At 39.8% G+C, this 17417-nt stretch overlaps 1 protein-coding gene across 1 annotated transcript; it reads left to right on the top strand.

Annotated features, from left to right (window-relative positions):
- Nucleotides 1-541: 541 nt before the first annotated feature.
- si:ch73-12o23.1 (lysosomal alpha-glucosidase) lies at nt 542-15949 on the top strand. Its single transcript, XM_027006149.2, has 20 exons — nt 542-672; nt 2888-3535; nt 3669-3814; nt 4282-4447; nt 4694-4790; nt 5512-5631; nt 5788-5906; nt 7578-7709; nt 7816-7926; nt 8553-8666; nt 8747-8831; nt 8926-9043; nt 9373-9506; nt 9627-9778; nt 11266-11414; nt 11538-11679; nt 11816-11914; nt 12517-12681; nt 13983-14129; nt 14218-15949. Exons 2-20 carry the CDS (start codon nt 2897-2899, stop codon nt 14278-14280), a joined length of 2898 nt encoding a protein of 965 aa, XP_026861950.2. The 5' UTR covers nt 542-672; nt 2888-2896; the 3' UTR covers nt 14281-15949.
- Nucleotides 15950-17417: the final 1468 nt, after the last annotated feature.

Raw genomic sequence — 17417 nt, 5'->3', positions numbered from 1 at the left:
CCACGTCTTGTGGGAAAACTAATTTTCATCACAAGAAAATGTATTAAATTATGTCAACTTATCAGTTTCTTATTCAAGAAGATGAGACTTTCTCTGAGTTATGGAATAATAAAGATAACACGTGAATCCACTACGATTGTCTTCTGTACTGTCTAATTATTGGTTCTGTTAGTTGTTGTTTTTTTGGTTTTTTTTTACTCACAGCTGTCAGTCATCTTGGTGGGAAGATGTGAAACTGATAATTGACTACGCGCCTACTTACGCGCGCGATTCATATATAAAACGCTGAGACCATCTGCTGGAAAATCTGGAGTGATACACTGCGTCGGGTGTAACGACAATTTTTCTACTAGCTTTATCTAAGGGAAACAACGCTGTAACGCATGTCAAAAGTAAAAGTCGCTTCTTTGTTTCATTTTTAAATACACTTATTATCTCAATAATAAGTCGAAATAATTATACATGATCCTGTCTCCAGGACAATAGATGGCGTAAGTGTTTGAGGCAAACGCGCGGGACCACAACAACATGACACCCGAACATGCAAACGTGCTAATAACGTGAAATAATTAACGCTCGCTAACGTTAACGTTACAAGACCTCTCTGGCTATGCGGAGTGGTGGTGTTTGCTGCGGCATGTAACCTTTTGCGAATGTGTCTTCAGTCATAAGGTACGCGAAAGTTGGTCTGTTAGCTAGGTTGTATTGTAAATAATATGAATTATATCTAATTGTTCGATTGATGTACCTGCCGGTAGTTAATTTGGTTCTGCTTCTGTAGCTGTATAAGGATACGGTCTGTTGTACTTACAAGAATGGCTAGCTAACGTTAGTTGTAGGGAACATGTAACGCTATTAGTGTTCGAAAAAAAAGCAATACGACAAATATTGTATACTGTAATTTATGTAGAAATCACAGATTTAAATAATGTAATTAGTCAGTCACGCACCACGGCATAAGAAAGTATGAGAATAATGTAGCTTGCTAGCGAGCTGGGTTTTCTAGTTATAATTTACGGTTGACTTATCTAGCAAGCTAGAGACTTGTTTAATGTTGTTACAATTAGAGTAATAAGAGTTCACAGGCCAGTTGCCGTTTGCGTTGATCTAGCTAGCTTAGCTAACGTTAGTTGTTTCTCTTTAGGTAGCTAAGATGGCGATAGATGAGTTTAATCGCTTTGGTGACTCCCCTTGGTCACAACTATAGCTAGTTAGCTACCTAGTCGACCTATAGGTTACATTTGGACAGTAAAACAGTTCCTCTACATGGCGAATATGTTTCTTACTTTGGTAGGCTGGAACCGTATCTCGATGAATGAAATGTCGAAAGTAAAATGTCTGATGGTTCATTGTTGGGTTTTTTTGCTATAGAGATTTAAGCGTTAGCAGGCTAGTTAGTTAGCGTTAGCGTACCTAACCTAAGTTAGCAGTCTGGCTGCTGCAGAAGCTGTACCCTTCCACGAAGAAAGAAGAACCTACGGTTTTGTTTGAAATTAACAAAACTAATTGACATTCCTCAATGTGTATTTCATATATAATAAAAATAAGTCTTTGATTTGATTCACGGAAAGCAAAAATAATGGGACCCATAACGTTGCTGCACAACCTTTAGAGGCAATGACTGCAACAAGCGATTTCTGTAGTTCTCGGAGACTTCTGTCAACAAGTAGTTTTATCTATTCTTCCTGAGCAAACTGCAACAGATATCTGAGGGGTGCTTTCTCCAGATTGCGTATTTCAGATGTTTCCTTAAATGTTCGTTAGGATTCCGATCAGGCCATTTCAGAATATTTCGTTTTTGGTTGTGTTTAGGGCGCATTATCCTGTTCGAGGATCAATGAGCTGCGACTAAGTCAGAACTTTGACACTGGACAGTGCTTTTTGTTCCAGAGTGCATTGATGGTCTTGAGATTTCATTGTGCCTTGCACAGATTCAAGGAACCTGTCCCAGATGCAAATTCATTTTTTGGGGTTTTGTTTTTGTTTTTTCCAACAGTGCAGTCCTCCTAGGTCTTTTTCCATGAAGCCCACTGTTGCTAAAAAGCGACGGATGGCATGATCTGACACTGATGTACCTTGAACTTTTTTTTTTGGTTCTGTATGTTCAATCTGGGGCTGATTTTCCTCTTGTGGTCACATTCAGGGAAGTCCCATTAATCTTATACTTAAATATTTGCAATTATAGGAACTGAGCCAAGATCGAAGATGTGACACTAAATAAGAATTTGAAGCATCACTATAATCCAGTTATTTATAATCTTTCTATGTGTACCAAAAAATCTGCTCAGGCCATTTTAGAATGTTTTTGTGGAACAAGCAGTAATTTCTCTTTTCACACTTCCTTTGCTTTACTCTGACATACCATAGACATGACAGTGGCTTTTAATTTAATCACTTTTAAGGAGGAATGAAGCATTATTTCAGTGAGCTGTAAGGGTTCCAACAAATTGTTTCATGTCTGGATATGTGCCATGCTTAGTCAGTCATTTGACCTTTTCATGTACAACGTCAGCAGTTTATCTGAAATACAATACCAAGTAATAGATGCATAGTTTGTACTGCTCTCTGAACAAATGAGCTGATGAAAGATTGCCTGTTATCTTTTATATTTCAACGCATTAATAAAAAGCTTTCCAGTAAAAACATGTAACTGTAGACCTCTAAATATAGGTCTATGTCTTGTATGTAGTGAAATATATAAATACATTTAGGGGATGTGCTCCATGCATGTTTGCTTTGTAAATGTTAATTAAGCTTTTTCACAGTGAGAAACAATGAGGTTAATTCAGCACAAGACAGTCAGTGCAGTATGAGCAGATGAAGAATTTTCTCCACAAGGGCAATACATCAGTTTAAGGCTAATGCACTGCCTTGCCTTCATCCCCAGCTCCTTGCCATGGTATCTTATAAGAGGCTGAGCCCAGAGGAGGTGCACTTTTCTGGTGCTCCTCTTCTGGAGCCTCCTCCTGATGATTCTGGGAACAGTGCGGTGAGAGCTGAAGATCCAGAGCTTCCTCTGCTAGCCCGGAGACCACAATGTTCCTCCACCACCGCTCTTTTGACCCTAGGAGGGCTTATTCTTGTCGTCCTTGCCATCTGGTTATTGGGAACTGTACTTTGGCTACGGAGTCCTCCTTCCTCAGAAGTCCACAAACCTCTGACACCAGTGGGCCCTTCAAGCCAGACCAGGGGGCAGGGAGGTGGGACACAGCAGCCAGAGGCCTGCTCCCTTATTGCAGAGGCTTGGAGGTTCGACTGCTACCCAGAGAGAGGCGTTGTGGTAACCGAGGAGATGTGTCATGCCAGGAATTGTTGTTTTGTGCATGACTCAAAGGCCCGCCCACCGGGGCAGAACGGAGTGCCATATTGCTTTTATCCACCAGACTTTCCATCTTATGAGCTGGTGGCCATCAATGACGTGGAGATGGGTTATACGGGGAAACTGATCCGTACACAGAAGACCTACTACCCTAAGGACATAGAGACATTGCAGTTTGATGTGCTATACGAGTCCAACAACCGACTGCGCATGAAAGTGAGTGAACTGGGTTTGATTTAGGCTTTTTCCCTTATCATTGACTTACTAGTTTTAGTACTGGCTAATCTAGTAGGATGTTTTTGTTTTGTTTTTTCTCTCAACAGTTCTTACAAGCATCTCTGTATTTCAGATAACAGACCCAGCAAATGAGAGGTATGAGGTGCCCATTGACGTGCCTGTGGTGAAAACAAGGGCTCCAAATCCAATGTATACTGTGGAGTTCATCAAAAAACCGTTTGGGCTCATTGTCAAGAGGAAACAAAACGGCGCTGTTTTGTAAGTGCCATGTCTAAAATGAAAGTTGTGGAAGAAATAAGTTTCTGAGATTTTGGCCAGGGGTTAAGGTAGGTTACTTGATTAGTAATCAGAAGGTTGCTGGCTCAAGCACCACCTCTGCCAGGTTGCCACTGTTGAGCCCTTGATCAAGGCCATTAACCTGCAGTTGCTCGAATTATGTTTAGTCATAATTGCAAGTTGTTTCGGATAAAAGCGTCTGCTAAATGCTATAAACGTAAAATGTAAACATGGATTAATACTAGGACTAAATTGCAATGACAATGCCAAAAAAACTCTCTTTGAAACAAGCATATGCTTTGGCTCTGGGCAACAGGCCCATTGTGGTATAAAGTGAAACATTTAAGAGCTGTTTAGAAGAAGGGGAATCCCTTTGCATTTGCATTAACAAGGCCAGACAGAAGAGGGGCACTCCCTAATATGTGCCTACCATGTAATTTTTCTCTTAGGTTGAACACTACAGTGGCCCCACTCTTCTATGCGGATCAGTTCCTGCAGATGTCCACGTCGTTGCCATCCACTTTTGTCTATGGTCTGGGTGAGCATCGCTCCAACCTTCTGCATGATGTGCAGTGGAACACACTCACCATGTGGGCTCGTGATGCAGCACCTGTGGTAATCACCATTATGATTTCACTCTTATAACCTTGGAAACCCATGGAACTAATGTTATGTTTCAAACATCTTGAAATTGTTTTTCTTGCATAAAGCATCTTGCTCATACAGCTTCTTTTCTCTCAAAACCTTTTCCGCACATACCTTTTCTATGTAATTTTGGTGTAATTACTTGATGGATTTATGGGACTTTTATTTTTGAAAATTACATTGCAAATTCACTTCACTCATCTTTCTATCTCGTAGGAGTTGACTAACCTTTATGGTGCTCATCCGTTTTCCCTTCTTATGGAGTCTGATGGACTGGCGCACGGGTTGTTTCTACTCAACAGCAATGCTATGGGTGAGTTAACCCCCACCCACCCACAGAGAGCTAATTCAATATGCATATCAGGGAAGGAGCCCGGTGGTTCATAGAACTATTGTGTAAAGCTCCCGCCTGCAATATCTTTACAAACTGAAAAGTCACTCCCGAAGTGAATCTGCAAACTGTACCTTGATGGATGGTGGATATTTAGTGTGGTCTATTATGTGGCTTTTCTTCTTTGCCTGGGGGACTGTTGCGATTTGAATGAATCGACCCACAGCACAACATTTTATTGTTTTGATGTTTTCTTGGTACGAGAGCAAACATACTCCAAATCTCTATCACAGTTTTAAAAGAACCTACTGCATTTATTTTATTGAATTATGCATTGCTTTTATCATGCAACATGTTATTAGTTCTCCTTAATTAGTGCATTAATATCACAGCAGTCTCTGCTCTCAACTCAGAATTCTGTGCAATAGGTGTCTCTTGATTTTCAAAGGTTACTTTGTGCTATAAGTAAAAAACACCACACAAACACACACACACACACACATGTGGCTATCCCCAATTCTACTTATCTGCATCTTTGAGTGATGGACTTTGTGCAGTAATACCAGTAAAGCTGCAGTAAATCATGGGGGAAAGGCCTTTCAGTGTTACAGGAGCTGTTGTGCCGTGTTGCTAGTGTATCATAACAGCTAGGAGAGCCTATGTTCCTGCATGTTGATTTGTGAATGCATCCCCCACCCCCCAGATGTTGTTCTCCAACCGGCACCAGCACTCACATGGCGCACCGTTGGGGGAATACTGGACTTGTATGTCTTCCTGGGGCCTGATCCAGCTTCTGTGATCGGAGAGTACTTGGAGGTCATAGGTCAGAATGTTTTTTCCTGCTGATTTTTATTTATTTATTTATTTATTTTTCCAAGCATCAAAACACTAATCAAGTCAGCAAACTAGAAACCAGTCTACGTGATTTATTTATGTTCCCTTTTTCTTTCTTTTTGCCTTGACTGTACCCACCATCTAGGAAAGCCTGCCATGCCTGTGTACTGGGCACTGGGATATCACCTTTGTCGCTGGGGCTATGACTCCAGTAATAAAACATGGGAGGTCGTGAAAGAAATGAGGAACTATGGCATACCCCAGGTATCATTTTTACCAGTCAGTTCTGTTTTTACTAAGCTAAATTGTTTGGGTGAAAGATTGAGTGAGTGTATAAAATATAGATATTTAAAGCACAGGTCCTTCATTCACGAGGCTCAACATAACAAAGCATTCCTCACGCATAATAGGCAATCGTAATATGAATGCTTTGGAGTTTCTTACCCCCCTGAATGTTGTAGTGTTGAGAGCAGGTTTTGGAGCATTTCTGCAGCATTGAATGTTAGCGCAGGACACAGTCATTCCACAGCATGGCACACATGAACATGACCCATTTGGTTATGATGAGGCATTCTGAGTTCACCATTACTAAAGAGTTGCATTAGTTCTTTGGATGACACCGATTTCCTAACAGTGCATCTTATCTAGTTTACTGCATCCCGCAGGTAGTTTTATATAAGCCAACCACATGCAAGCAATAATATGGTTTAGCAGCACACTCCAGAAAATTTACATATTAAGTAGTAGCTTCAACATTAGAGTGGCCTAATTCCATTTCATGTTCAACTTTATTTGCTTGCTCTGTTGTTCAGATACATTATTTTCATTATTGGCTAGCAGTTTTTGCCAAATATAAAGGCTGTTTAACTGAAGCACATTGGTGGTGCAACAAATTAACTGAAAAAGGATTCAATGTCAGCACGAAAGCATTACATGGACCTGTATTGGTATATGTTAACATTTTGTTTGTTGGAAGTGCATCTTCCATGCCTTAACATAAATTTAGACCTGCCTGCTGTTCTTCCATGATGTTTGCTAATTGTCACTACATTGGTGTCGAGGACAATAGAGCTGATTTGAAATCTGGATCGACGTGTGTAAAGTCTGTGGAATTTGTGCTGCTAGTGTGTGGAGTGCAGTATCATTGAGTTTATACAGCTGAAATGTATCTGACTGATAACCTCTTTCTGATTGTATGGTATATACCTGTTAGATATTTTTACTGGTGAAAGACCCCCAAAGGTTTGCTTGTGAATTTTGTTCTCGCGGCTCCTAACTTGCCAGCGGCTGAGGTCTGTTTGCAGTAGCATTACAGTCCAGCAGGCGGTGCTACATGCTTCTTAGTGAAGATTGCTTATATGTAATAGGTCTCATAAACCAAATAACTGCTTTGCAGAAAGCAATAAATCTGTGGCAGTAAATCGTGCATAGCGTTAAAGCATTAGAGCAGTATATATTTCTGTGATGGCACTGAATAACTGAGAAGAACTGCAAAGGCATCTTGTGCCCAGCCTTTCTCTTTTGTCTGTCTGTCTGTCTGTCTGTCTGTCTGTCTGTCTGTCTGTCTGTCTGTCTGTCTGTCTGTCTGTCTGTCTGTCTGTCTGTCTGTCTGTCTGTCTGTCTGTCTGTCTGTCTGTCTGTCTGTCTGTCTGTCTGTCTGTCTGTCTGTCTGTCTGTCTGTCTGTCTGTCTGTCTGTCTGTCTGTCTGTCTGTCTGTCTGTCTGTCTGTCTGTCTGTCTGTCTGTCTGTCTGTCTGTCTGTCTGTCTGTCTGTCTGTCTGTCTGTCCACAACCCATAACTGAGCTCAAAAATAAAGTAACATAGCAAACACCATAGCCTTTTAAATACCCATGTATGTTTAAATGCATCTGGCATGACTTTAGTTGCTAGTATTTGTTTCAGAGTGTTTTAGGAAATACTATTTTCATGTTTTAGGATGTACAGTGGAATGACATTGACTACATGGACAATGCCCTAGACTTCACCTACAACCCTGTGAACTTCTCAACCCTGCCTAATCTTGTGAATGACCTTCACATAAATAACCAGCACTATGTCATGATTCTGGTAAACACACACTTTGATTTACATAACACTAAAACCTCTTTCCTTTTGTTACTCCTCACAGTTTGCATGTATGTATTTACCTTGCTTTGTCTCTCTTCTATATGAGGATCCTGGTATAAGCAGTACACAGCCTGCTGGTTCTTATTGGCCTTTTGATGAGGGAATAAGGAAAGACATCTTCATCAACAACTCCAGTGGAGACCTGCTTATTGGGAAGGTACACAGCAGTAGCAGCAGATGCACTGAAACGCTTATCCATGCTATTGGCAGGCTTATCCATGATATAGTGAAGTTAGAGCATGATATGTATAATCATAAATGAATCAGGTTCAAAAAAGTTGAAGTCTGCACAGGCTTTAGCAATGATTCACAATGTTAAAAGCTTGTAGAAATGGTGCTGCTATGTGTTAAATTATATAACAAGTATGCTTAATGGGTAATGTAAACAAACAGGTAATGTGTAAACATTGCGAGATGAAGAGCTATGGAATCTTCAGATAAAGAGCTACGATAAGGTTAAGCTTCATACATATATGCAGGCATATCTTTGATGACCACTAAGATGCGTGCCAGACAGACATTGTAGGCCCAGTTTTGTTTACTGACAAGTTTACTAAACGAGACATCTGGCCAAACACCAAATGCATTTAAGTCTTTGTTTTCTTGACAGATACAATAGGGGCGCAAAAAATTTCAATTTTAGTAATTCTATCTGCTTCTGAGGATCACGCAGATGCTTTGAAAATAAGCAATCCTGCTCTTCCTGGATACTTTAAGATAGGGCTCTCCTTTCTGGTAAAGTGGGAGAATGTGTCCTGTTTTAAACCTAGACTCCCTCTTCAGGTCTGGCCCGGACTCACGGCTTTCCCAGACTTCTCTAACCCAGACACACATGAATGGTGGTACCAAAACCTTCAGAAATTTCACAGCAAAGTTCCATTCGATGGGCTGTGGATTGTGAGTAAAGATTGGGATCATGGTTACATAATGGCAGACCTGTGCCTATACACTGTCTTAATTCTGTCTCCCTTTTCCAGGATATGAATGAACCGTCCAATTTTTTTGATGGGTCTGTGAATGGCTGCCCTGAAAATGAATTAGAAACCCCTCCTTACACACCAGGTGACTTTTTCATTATGTACTGTATGAGCATTTGACAAACAGGGTCCCTCAGCTAAGTCCTTCATGTTCTTTTGGTTGTTTGCGGTTGATGTAGGTGTTCTGGGGGGCACTCTGAGGGCTAAGACAGTGTGTGCATCTGCACAGCACAAAACCACCTCTCACTACAATGTGCACAGCTTGTATGGGCTCATGGAGGCCAAGGCTTCAGCAAGGTACCTCGCACATGCAGACAGTCGTTTCTACACATGTATTTCTATACAGATCTGTATTTCTATATACCAAGGGTACACCTCTATAGGTATCGAGAGTCGGACTTACTACAGGTTAGTGTTACATTTGGTTCAGTTTTGTCATTAATCGAATGAGTTTAATTGGGAGGGATGGAGGGAAAAGGTGAAACTGACCAGTATTTGTGCACGTCCACTGTGATGTGTGTGCCTGCTGTCTCCTGGAATCTTTGAGTGTGTAAGCTAATAGGTTCTTGCTATCAGGGTCTCTGTATTGTTTGTGTGTGTGTTTGGGGGCTGTCTGGGTGCATCAGCGCTTTGAAGAGGATCCTGGGGAAGCGTCCATTTGTGATTTCCCGCTCCACGTTTCCGAGTCAGGGCTTGTACTCCGGCCACTGGCTTGGGGACAATAGGAGTCGATGGAAAGATTTATACATGTCCATTCCAGGTAATGAGGCAAAGGAATATGAGAACTCACTCCTACACAGGGCCTCAATGCATCTGAGCTTAATGCAGTGCATGGATGGGTTTATAGCTCGTTGTCTTTTCATCCTGGCTCTCCATGCAGGCATGCTGACCTTTAACCTTTTGGGCATTCCGCTGGTGGGAGCAGACATATGTGGCTTTTCAGACAATAGCACCGAAGAGCTCTGTGTGCGCTGGACTCAGTTGGGCACATTCTACCCGTTAAGCAGAAATCATAACACCAAAGAATCACAGGTAGGGTGGGTGGGTGTGAGGGTGGGTGGGTGTGGGGGTGGGTGGGTGGGTGGGTGTGGGGATGTGTGTGTGCGTGCACGTAGGCACTTTAGATATACAAGTGTACAATGGATTCGGAAAGTATTCAGACAGCTTGTTGTGTACTTTGTGTTGTGAATTTGATTTTGAATGGATATAATTGCTCATCATAATTGCCCATTATGATGAAGTGAAACATGTTTTTACAGAGTTTTAAAAAATGTTTTAAAAATCAGAAACTCAAATCTCATTCACAAAAGTATTCTGACTATTTATTCAGTACTTTGTCCAAGCCCATTTAGCAGCAATTTCAGCTGCAGTTCTTCTTGGATATGTCTCCGCAAGCATGAATTTGGGCAGGCTATCCCGCTCTTCATAGCAAAGCCTCAAGCTTTGTCAGATTGGCTGGTGAGTGTCTGAACAGCTGTCTTCAGATCTCACCATGGATGTTCAATGGGATTTAAGTCTGGGCTTTGCTAAGCCACTCAAGGACATTGAGACTTAACCTGAAACTGCTCCAGTGTTTTCTCTGTTTGCTTTGGGTCATTGTCATGTTGAAGGTTGAAAATGCCACTCCAGTCTGAGTTTGCATGTGCTTTGGAAGAGGTTTTCTTCCAGAATATTCCTGAAATTGGATGTATTCATGTGTCCCTCAGTTGTTACTAGACTCCCTGTCCCTGTCGTTGAGAAGCACCCGCATAGCATGATTCTGCCACCACAATGTTTCCCTGTAGGTATGGTGTTAGCCATCAAAATGGTTGATGCCACTGTGGTCATTCAAAGCCTTGGATATTGTTTATGACTTTGCTGCTACATAGTTAGGTCAAGCTTGTTGATTGATCTGCTATAATATGACCGACAAAGCTAGCTGGTGGATTAGTGAACTAGTTATGTTAAGTGCTAGTCTGAATGAAACGTTTCGTCTTGTATTTCGTCTTATTATGGATAAATGGTTAAGAACTTTGTCAGATGCTGTATATGTTTAGTGTGTATTTTGTTGTGTGATTTACCTTGGACTTCGTGGATTACTTTTTATTCAGCATTGACTGACTACGGGCCCTTTTTAGCCCTAGATGTGTGACTTTCCAAACTATGTCCAGTCACTTCATATTGCAACAGATTGACTCCAACTTCCAGTTCCAGACACATCACAAGGGTAATTGATGCAGATAGAATACATGTGTTTTCATGACTTTGTGTTGTCATTGTTTGATAAAATGATTGATGTTGGTTTTTTTATGCATTCAAAATCCACAACAGAAAGTGAGCGAAGAGTCTGAATTCTTTCAGAATATTATATAATAATGTATATTATATCCTCAAGAACTGATTGAATTTAAAAAACAAACATAACAAGCAAACTTTCTGGAATGTTCTGAATGTTACCAATTAAAGGTTGTTGGTATTTACGTTAGTTGTTGTATGCAATGTTTTTTCCCCCCTGTTGTCTTTGTTGCACTTCTTCGTAGGCTCAGGATCCGACCATGTTCAGTCCTGCAGCGCGCGCAGCAATGAAGGAAGCCCTCCTGCTGCGCTATTCCCTCTTCCCCTTCCTCTACACACTCTTCCACCATGCCCACCTCAATGGACACACGGTTGCCAGGCCTCTGTTTTTTGAGTAAGACTCTCCTGGTTGCCGTAGTCTCACAAACACAAATGTACATGCACAATACACGTCATTAGTCATAGTACATGTAACCTGTGGTACATATTATTGTACTTTGTGTCCATTATCTTACAGATTTCCTTTGGATAACAAAACATATAGTATAGATAAACAGTTCCTATGGGGGAAGAGTTTATTGGTGACACCAGTTTTGGAGCCAGGAGTGGATTATGTTGTTGGCTACTTGCCCAAGGGCGTCTGGTATGACTTTTACACGGTTAGCTGCGTTTCCTATATTTCTGCAATAACCCATACAAATATTGTCTATTGTTTTCTGAAGTCTGTTTTAGAACTGTGAAAGTTTCTATATGTTTTGTTGACCATGTGCATATGTGATTGTGCCTGGCACTCAGGGCGAGTCATTGGTCAGCAAGGGTGAAGAGGTCAAGCTTCATGCACCTCTGGACAAAATCATTCTGCATCTGAGAGAAGGAACCATCACACCGACACAGGTCAGTGTCATTATAAGTGCTGCCCCTTTCTGTGCCATTATTTAGGGACTTGTTGTTTTGTGCCAAAGATCACTTTAATAAAAACTGACTAATAAAGCCTCAGATCACAGTACACTGCACAGCTTTACATGCAGCTATAGAGAGCAAAGAAATCAGCAGTGCGGAAGTATTTTAAATTATGAAACAATAAGACAATGTGCTTGGTGCAAAAAATTATATGGCATATAGAGTTTGATGTGTGCTCAAGATCCTTACCTAAAGAGTCAACGTGAGCACCAAAGGTTTTACTTTAAACAAAATTATGCATGTGTTGTCAGATTTTTATTATTACTATACATATCACCATTGCGAATGTACCAAATAATATTTTAAAGGTGAGTCTAGAAGTTGTAACTCCTTATATTACTGTATCATGCCTAATGAATAGACTTTCACTATTCTGGATGCGTGATATCAGCGATATTCACTATTTTTCTCTAGCACAGTACTTTGCGTGCTTCATAAGGTTATGGACGTTCATGCGGACAAACGGTTGCGCGTGCTTGTGCTTAAGTTCTGCCAAGAGTGCGTCGTGTTAAAGGGGGTGCGTGTTTGCCTTGCAGAGACCCAACACTACTCTGTGGGTGAGCAGTGGACAGCCCTTGCACTTGATCACGTGTCTTAGTGAAGAGGGCCTGGCAGAGGGAGATCTCTTTTGGGACGACAGAGATTCCCTCGACACATACGAGACTGGCCACTATGCCTATATCACCTTTAAACTGAGAAAGGTATTAAAACTGAAATCCAGTGCTGAAACAAGGTAGTCAGCCTCTACCTGTGAATGATGATTAAAAAAAAATACCAGCCATGTTTTATGCATAAAAAACAAAAATTAAGGGATTAATTTAATAAGTTGTGAAATATGAAGGTCAGTTCAGAAAAGGAAGTCTAGAAAGCAACCCAGAGAAGTTGGAGATGAAATAAAAAATGTAAATTGCGAAAAGGGTAAAGGCAAATTATTCAAAGCAAAAACAACAGTATGTAAGTGTTTGGATGTCCCATTGAGCATTGGCTCAATTATCAGGGAGCTGAAGCAGAACCATTAGACCACCCAGACACTACATAGAGAAGCTCATTCCTCAAACATCTGTGAGCAAACAATAAGGGGATTTGTGAGAGAGGCAAAGAAAGTAGAAAGAAACAAATTATGGTGGTGGTACCATCACACACATACTAGGTATGCTCTTATGCAAGCACTTCATATATTGTTAAAACGGAAGCAAGAATAGATGATGGGAAAAGCCAGAGTAACAGCAGGGAGTAACAGTAACTGTTTCAGATGTAAACATCTCATAAAGCTTGGGAGAAACTTCATGTTTCAGCAGGACAATGATGGTAAATATATGACTGTATGAACTGTCATTGGACAGGTTAAAAAACAAAAACAAATTAGGGTACACGTCTTAGTGGCCTGCGACGCCCTGGTATTTAAATATTAATCCAATTGAATCTGTGATCATCCAACTTGAACAACCTGGAGCAGATTTCCCAGGAACAAAATCACTTCTGAACAGTCTGCAGTGATGTATGCTAAAAAGGTTTAGTTACTGCTGCAAAAGGTGGCTTTTTAAAAATATTAAAATGTGAGGATTGAATAATTGCAAAAAAAAAAGCATTTTTGTTTTATTTCCCGTAAAATATTTTTTGTGTTTTTTTTTTTTTTTTTTTCTCCCCATGTAACTTTAATTTTTTATTTCAGAAATTAAGAAATAAAATTCAGTTTGTAATTGAGTAAAATTAGACAATTAGTCAAAGGTGTGAGTTCTTTCGCTTGGTACCATATTGAGTAAAATGGCTGTATGTGTTTAGCACAACAATTGTTATTCTACAACAAAATTGAACTTATGATCCAGATCTATCTGAGAATTTTATGTTCTTTATTGTAATTATTATTGCACTGTTTAATAGATCTACAGAGAGGCAACCTATACTCACCCCTTCTATAAACTTCACCTAGCACCAGTGTTCTAAAATTATGTATGAAGTTTTACCAGAGAATACTTATGCATACATTCACCATGTTCCTCAGAACACAATGACCTCAGAGGTGGTGCACAGTGATGTGGAGGCCACGTACATCACAGTGGAGATGGTTTCGTTTTATGGTGTGAACACCAAGCCGAACAGTGTCATCGTGAACTCACAAGAAGCTGAATTCAGCTACACAGCCAATCAGGTTCCAGATCCTAAAGATAAGGCTTAAAGATCATATGAACCTTTTTACTGTAAAATCAGGCATAATGTTTTTCCCTCTGTTTCTCTAGGTGTTGACTGTAGAAGACTTGGGTCTCAACCTTGGTCAGAACTTCACCATCAGATGGATGTAATCTGAAATGAATTGGTGATTAGAAGGTAGAACCTGGAATCCATCAGCATCTTGGGACATGAGGTTCAAGTGCTTGGTCTGTATCTTCTGATTGTAATGCCTCATAGCTGAAATGTGACTTAAGTACACTTGAGAACAGTGATTGACTGATCGATAGGTTCAGTAACAGTAAATTTATCTCTTGGAGATGATCTCAAACGTTCAGATTAATAAGTCTGATCACTGTTGGTCTTTGTAATTTCTGGTTTTACTGTTTTTCTTTTTTACTTGAAAACCAAGAGAAAATCTGTGAATGGTACTACATACTAGTGTATTTGACCTAACATATATGTAGGTCAAGAGAAACATTTATCTAATGACTATTTATTATTGTCCTGGCATTCAGGGGAGGGGGCTTGTGCAATACATTTAAAGGGCAGCAAATGACACTTCTGAACATGTGAAATTTCGTGTCTAATGACTTTGTAACCAGCCTTGTTTTCCAGGCATATGGGTTAGTTGCTTCATTTACAGAAGAATCAGAGTATTGGATCATATTAACAGCCAGAGGCAATGATGTTACCATCATTTTACACTGCTGTTTGTGTAATCATACTTTTAGGAGAGTTGCTCTGAGTTGTCCCAGACACTCATAATTACATGCTGTTGGATTGGATCATGGTAGACTGTATACTTACTCTTTACTTAAGCTTAATTGCACTAATGTAACTAATGTATAGATGACAGTGTACAACTGTTGCATGTTTAAATGTCATCAATGCCAGTGGCTTACAGTTTGTCTGGGAATGAGCCTGTGAACCATTTAAAATCAACAAGGAGAAGGACTGAAAATACATGCAACACGTTGGTGAGAATTTCTGACATTACATATTTCATCATGAAACACTGTGCAGTAGTTTGAAAGGCTTAATAAGGGTGTGTATTTAGGTCACTTGCAAGAGGTCTCAGCTTACATAGCACATTGTGCCTTATAATGCTTCAAAACTGATTTACTGTGAAGTTGCTTTATTTTGAATGTACAAAGTGGAGAGCTGCTTCTAAAATCACAATTGGGCAGTCTGCTACACCTAAATAAGAATATCTTGGCATTTAGATTGAAAAATTACTGTGCATGCATGCATGCATGCATACATATATATACATACACACACCAAATTAGGATTAAACAAAATGCACGCTTCATATTATTTGCAAATCTACTAATTTCCTCTTTTACATTTATTGGGTTTACAGTGTTGCAATACAGTGATTAGCCTCAGTTGTGATGTGCTACATTGTACTTCTAATCACTTAGTAGTGTGTGCATGTTTTCAGACTTGATTATTTTAGCTTTGAAAATCTTTAAAGTATTAAAGGGTAGAGAGTAATATGCATTAAGGCTGTGTTCCCAAAGATTCCATTTGAATTTTCTGTTCTATATGTTCTTGCTGTTTGATTGTATTTAAATGTGATCTTGTTTAGCTCCAGCAAAATGCACTCCATGTTATGTACCTTTTGTGTATCTCTCCACCTCACTGGATTAGCATGTGAAAATGCTGAAAACATAACCACATCTGTTCTCACATTCATCTCTCAAGATTGATATTTTAGTCAAATAGTGAAATTTGTTCTGATGACCCTAGGGTGTGTTGTTCAATAAAACATGCCTTGCTTAGCCTATTTAATTAGTATGAACTGTTGTGATTTGGTCTTTTTAACCTAGCATACTCAAACCCTGTAATTGTAACATGGAATAATGTTAGTAAACCCCATTTTTCCAAGTAGCTCCATATAAGCATTCTGTTCCACAGAAATTTGTTGGAACAACAGTGTGGTCTGTGTGCCTTGCTCGAAACTGGCAAGAGGAATTGTGAGAGCAAGTCATGAGTAATAGTTTACTGGAATACTCATAGGAGCTCTTTAAAGGAACAAGCTGGGATTCAAATATACTGCAAAGTTAAAAGACAGCATGATGGCCTGGGAAAATATACAGCTTGTTAAATTATGTGAGAATGGGGCCAACATTTTGATTCTAAAGGTCTTATCATGCTCTTGCACAATAAGCTTCAAGATGTTTAGTGACTAGCCCTGGGCATAATCCTGGGCTAAATTCATGTCATTTGCACATATCTCTCAACACAAGTCACTCAAACGCATATGTTAGCTCTCAGTTAAAAAGCCCAACAACTGTCAGTCAACTAGAGCCCATTTAAAAGACTACAAGTGCTGGCCAAAGTGCTGTATTCACGCAATAAGGAAATGTAAGTACAAATGAAATGAACAGCAAAAATAGTACAAGGATAAAACCAACGAGTAAAACCGATGTAAAGGAAAGTAAAATCAAAGTATTTTTACCTGGACATGCAGCTAAATGCTATTAAAAAAAAATTGAGGATGTGAAAAATGGGAATATAAATGTTCTTAAATGAGACAAAACCAAGAGTGGATGATATCCTTATGAAAACATAAACTACCACTGTGGCAACAACTGAAATGCTTTAGATTTTGGATCAGAATGTAGAGTGGCAACAGCAAGTGATTGGAGGATCTTAAAGCTTGTGAAGTTGAATATGGGTGTGGGAGGATGGAGATGTAAGTTGAAGAAATGCCAGTGAAATCTTAAAATCAATTCTGTCATGGGTAGCCAGTGAAGGGAAGCCAGTACATGTGAAATGCTCTTCCTTTTGCTGGTCCTTGTTAAAAGCCTAGCGCCATTGTTTTGTGTTGTTAATTGATGTATGTTGTTTATGCGACACGTTCTCTTGAAGGTATCTGCATTTACTGTTGTGTTCAGACATGCTAAACTAACCTGAAACTCAAACAACCTTTCCTGGCAAAAAAAAAAAAAAAAGCAGAATTGCTGTAAAAAGATCCCACATCAGTTTGAACACTCTGCCATGTGTACATTGTATTTGACATCCATATACCCGTTACATGACATTACATGAAATATCACTCCCTTAAAAGGAGGTACACCACTAAACATTCTTTCAAGTTACCCAGCATATAACTGACATTTCCACTGCCATTGAAGAAAGCTTAGTAACACACTTTGACCGACCAAAGTGTGAGACACTGTAAGACAATGCTAAGACAAAGCAAAGGATATGAGTGATGCTGTTACAAGCTTATTTAAAGCAGCTTGCAAACTGGTAGAGA

The sequence above is a fragment of the Electrophorus electricus genome, chromosome 16 (genome assembly GCF_013358815.1).
Source record: "Electrophorus electricus isolate fEleEle1 chromosome 16, fEleEle1.pri, whole genome shotgun sequence".
Lineage (NCBI taxonomy): Eukaryota > Metazoa > Chordata > Actinopteri > Gymnotiformes > Gymnotidae > Electrophorus > Electrophorus electricus.
Note: the sequence above shows the minus strand (reverse complement) of the source record. Positions and strands in the feature narration are given on the sequence as shown.

Excerpts from the sequence above, each read along its gene's own strand:
- si:ch73-12o23.1 (XM_027006149.2), top strand. The coding sequence starts at position 2,897 with ATGGTATCTTATAAGAGGCTGAGCCCAGAGGAGGTGCACTTTTCTGGT. Across the intron at positions 7,927-8,552 it reads GAGACCTGCTTATTGGGAAG|GTCTGGCCCGGACTCACGGC; the intron begins GTACACAGCAGT and ends CTCCCTCTTCAG. Across the intron at positions 9,507-9,626 it reads TTTATACATGTCCATTCCAG|GCATGCTGACCTTTAACCTT; the intron begins GTAATGAGGCAA and ends CTCTCCATGCAG.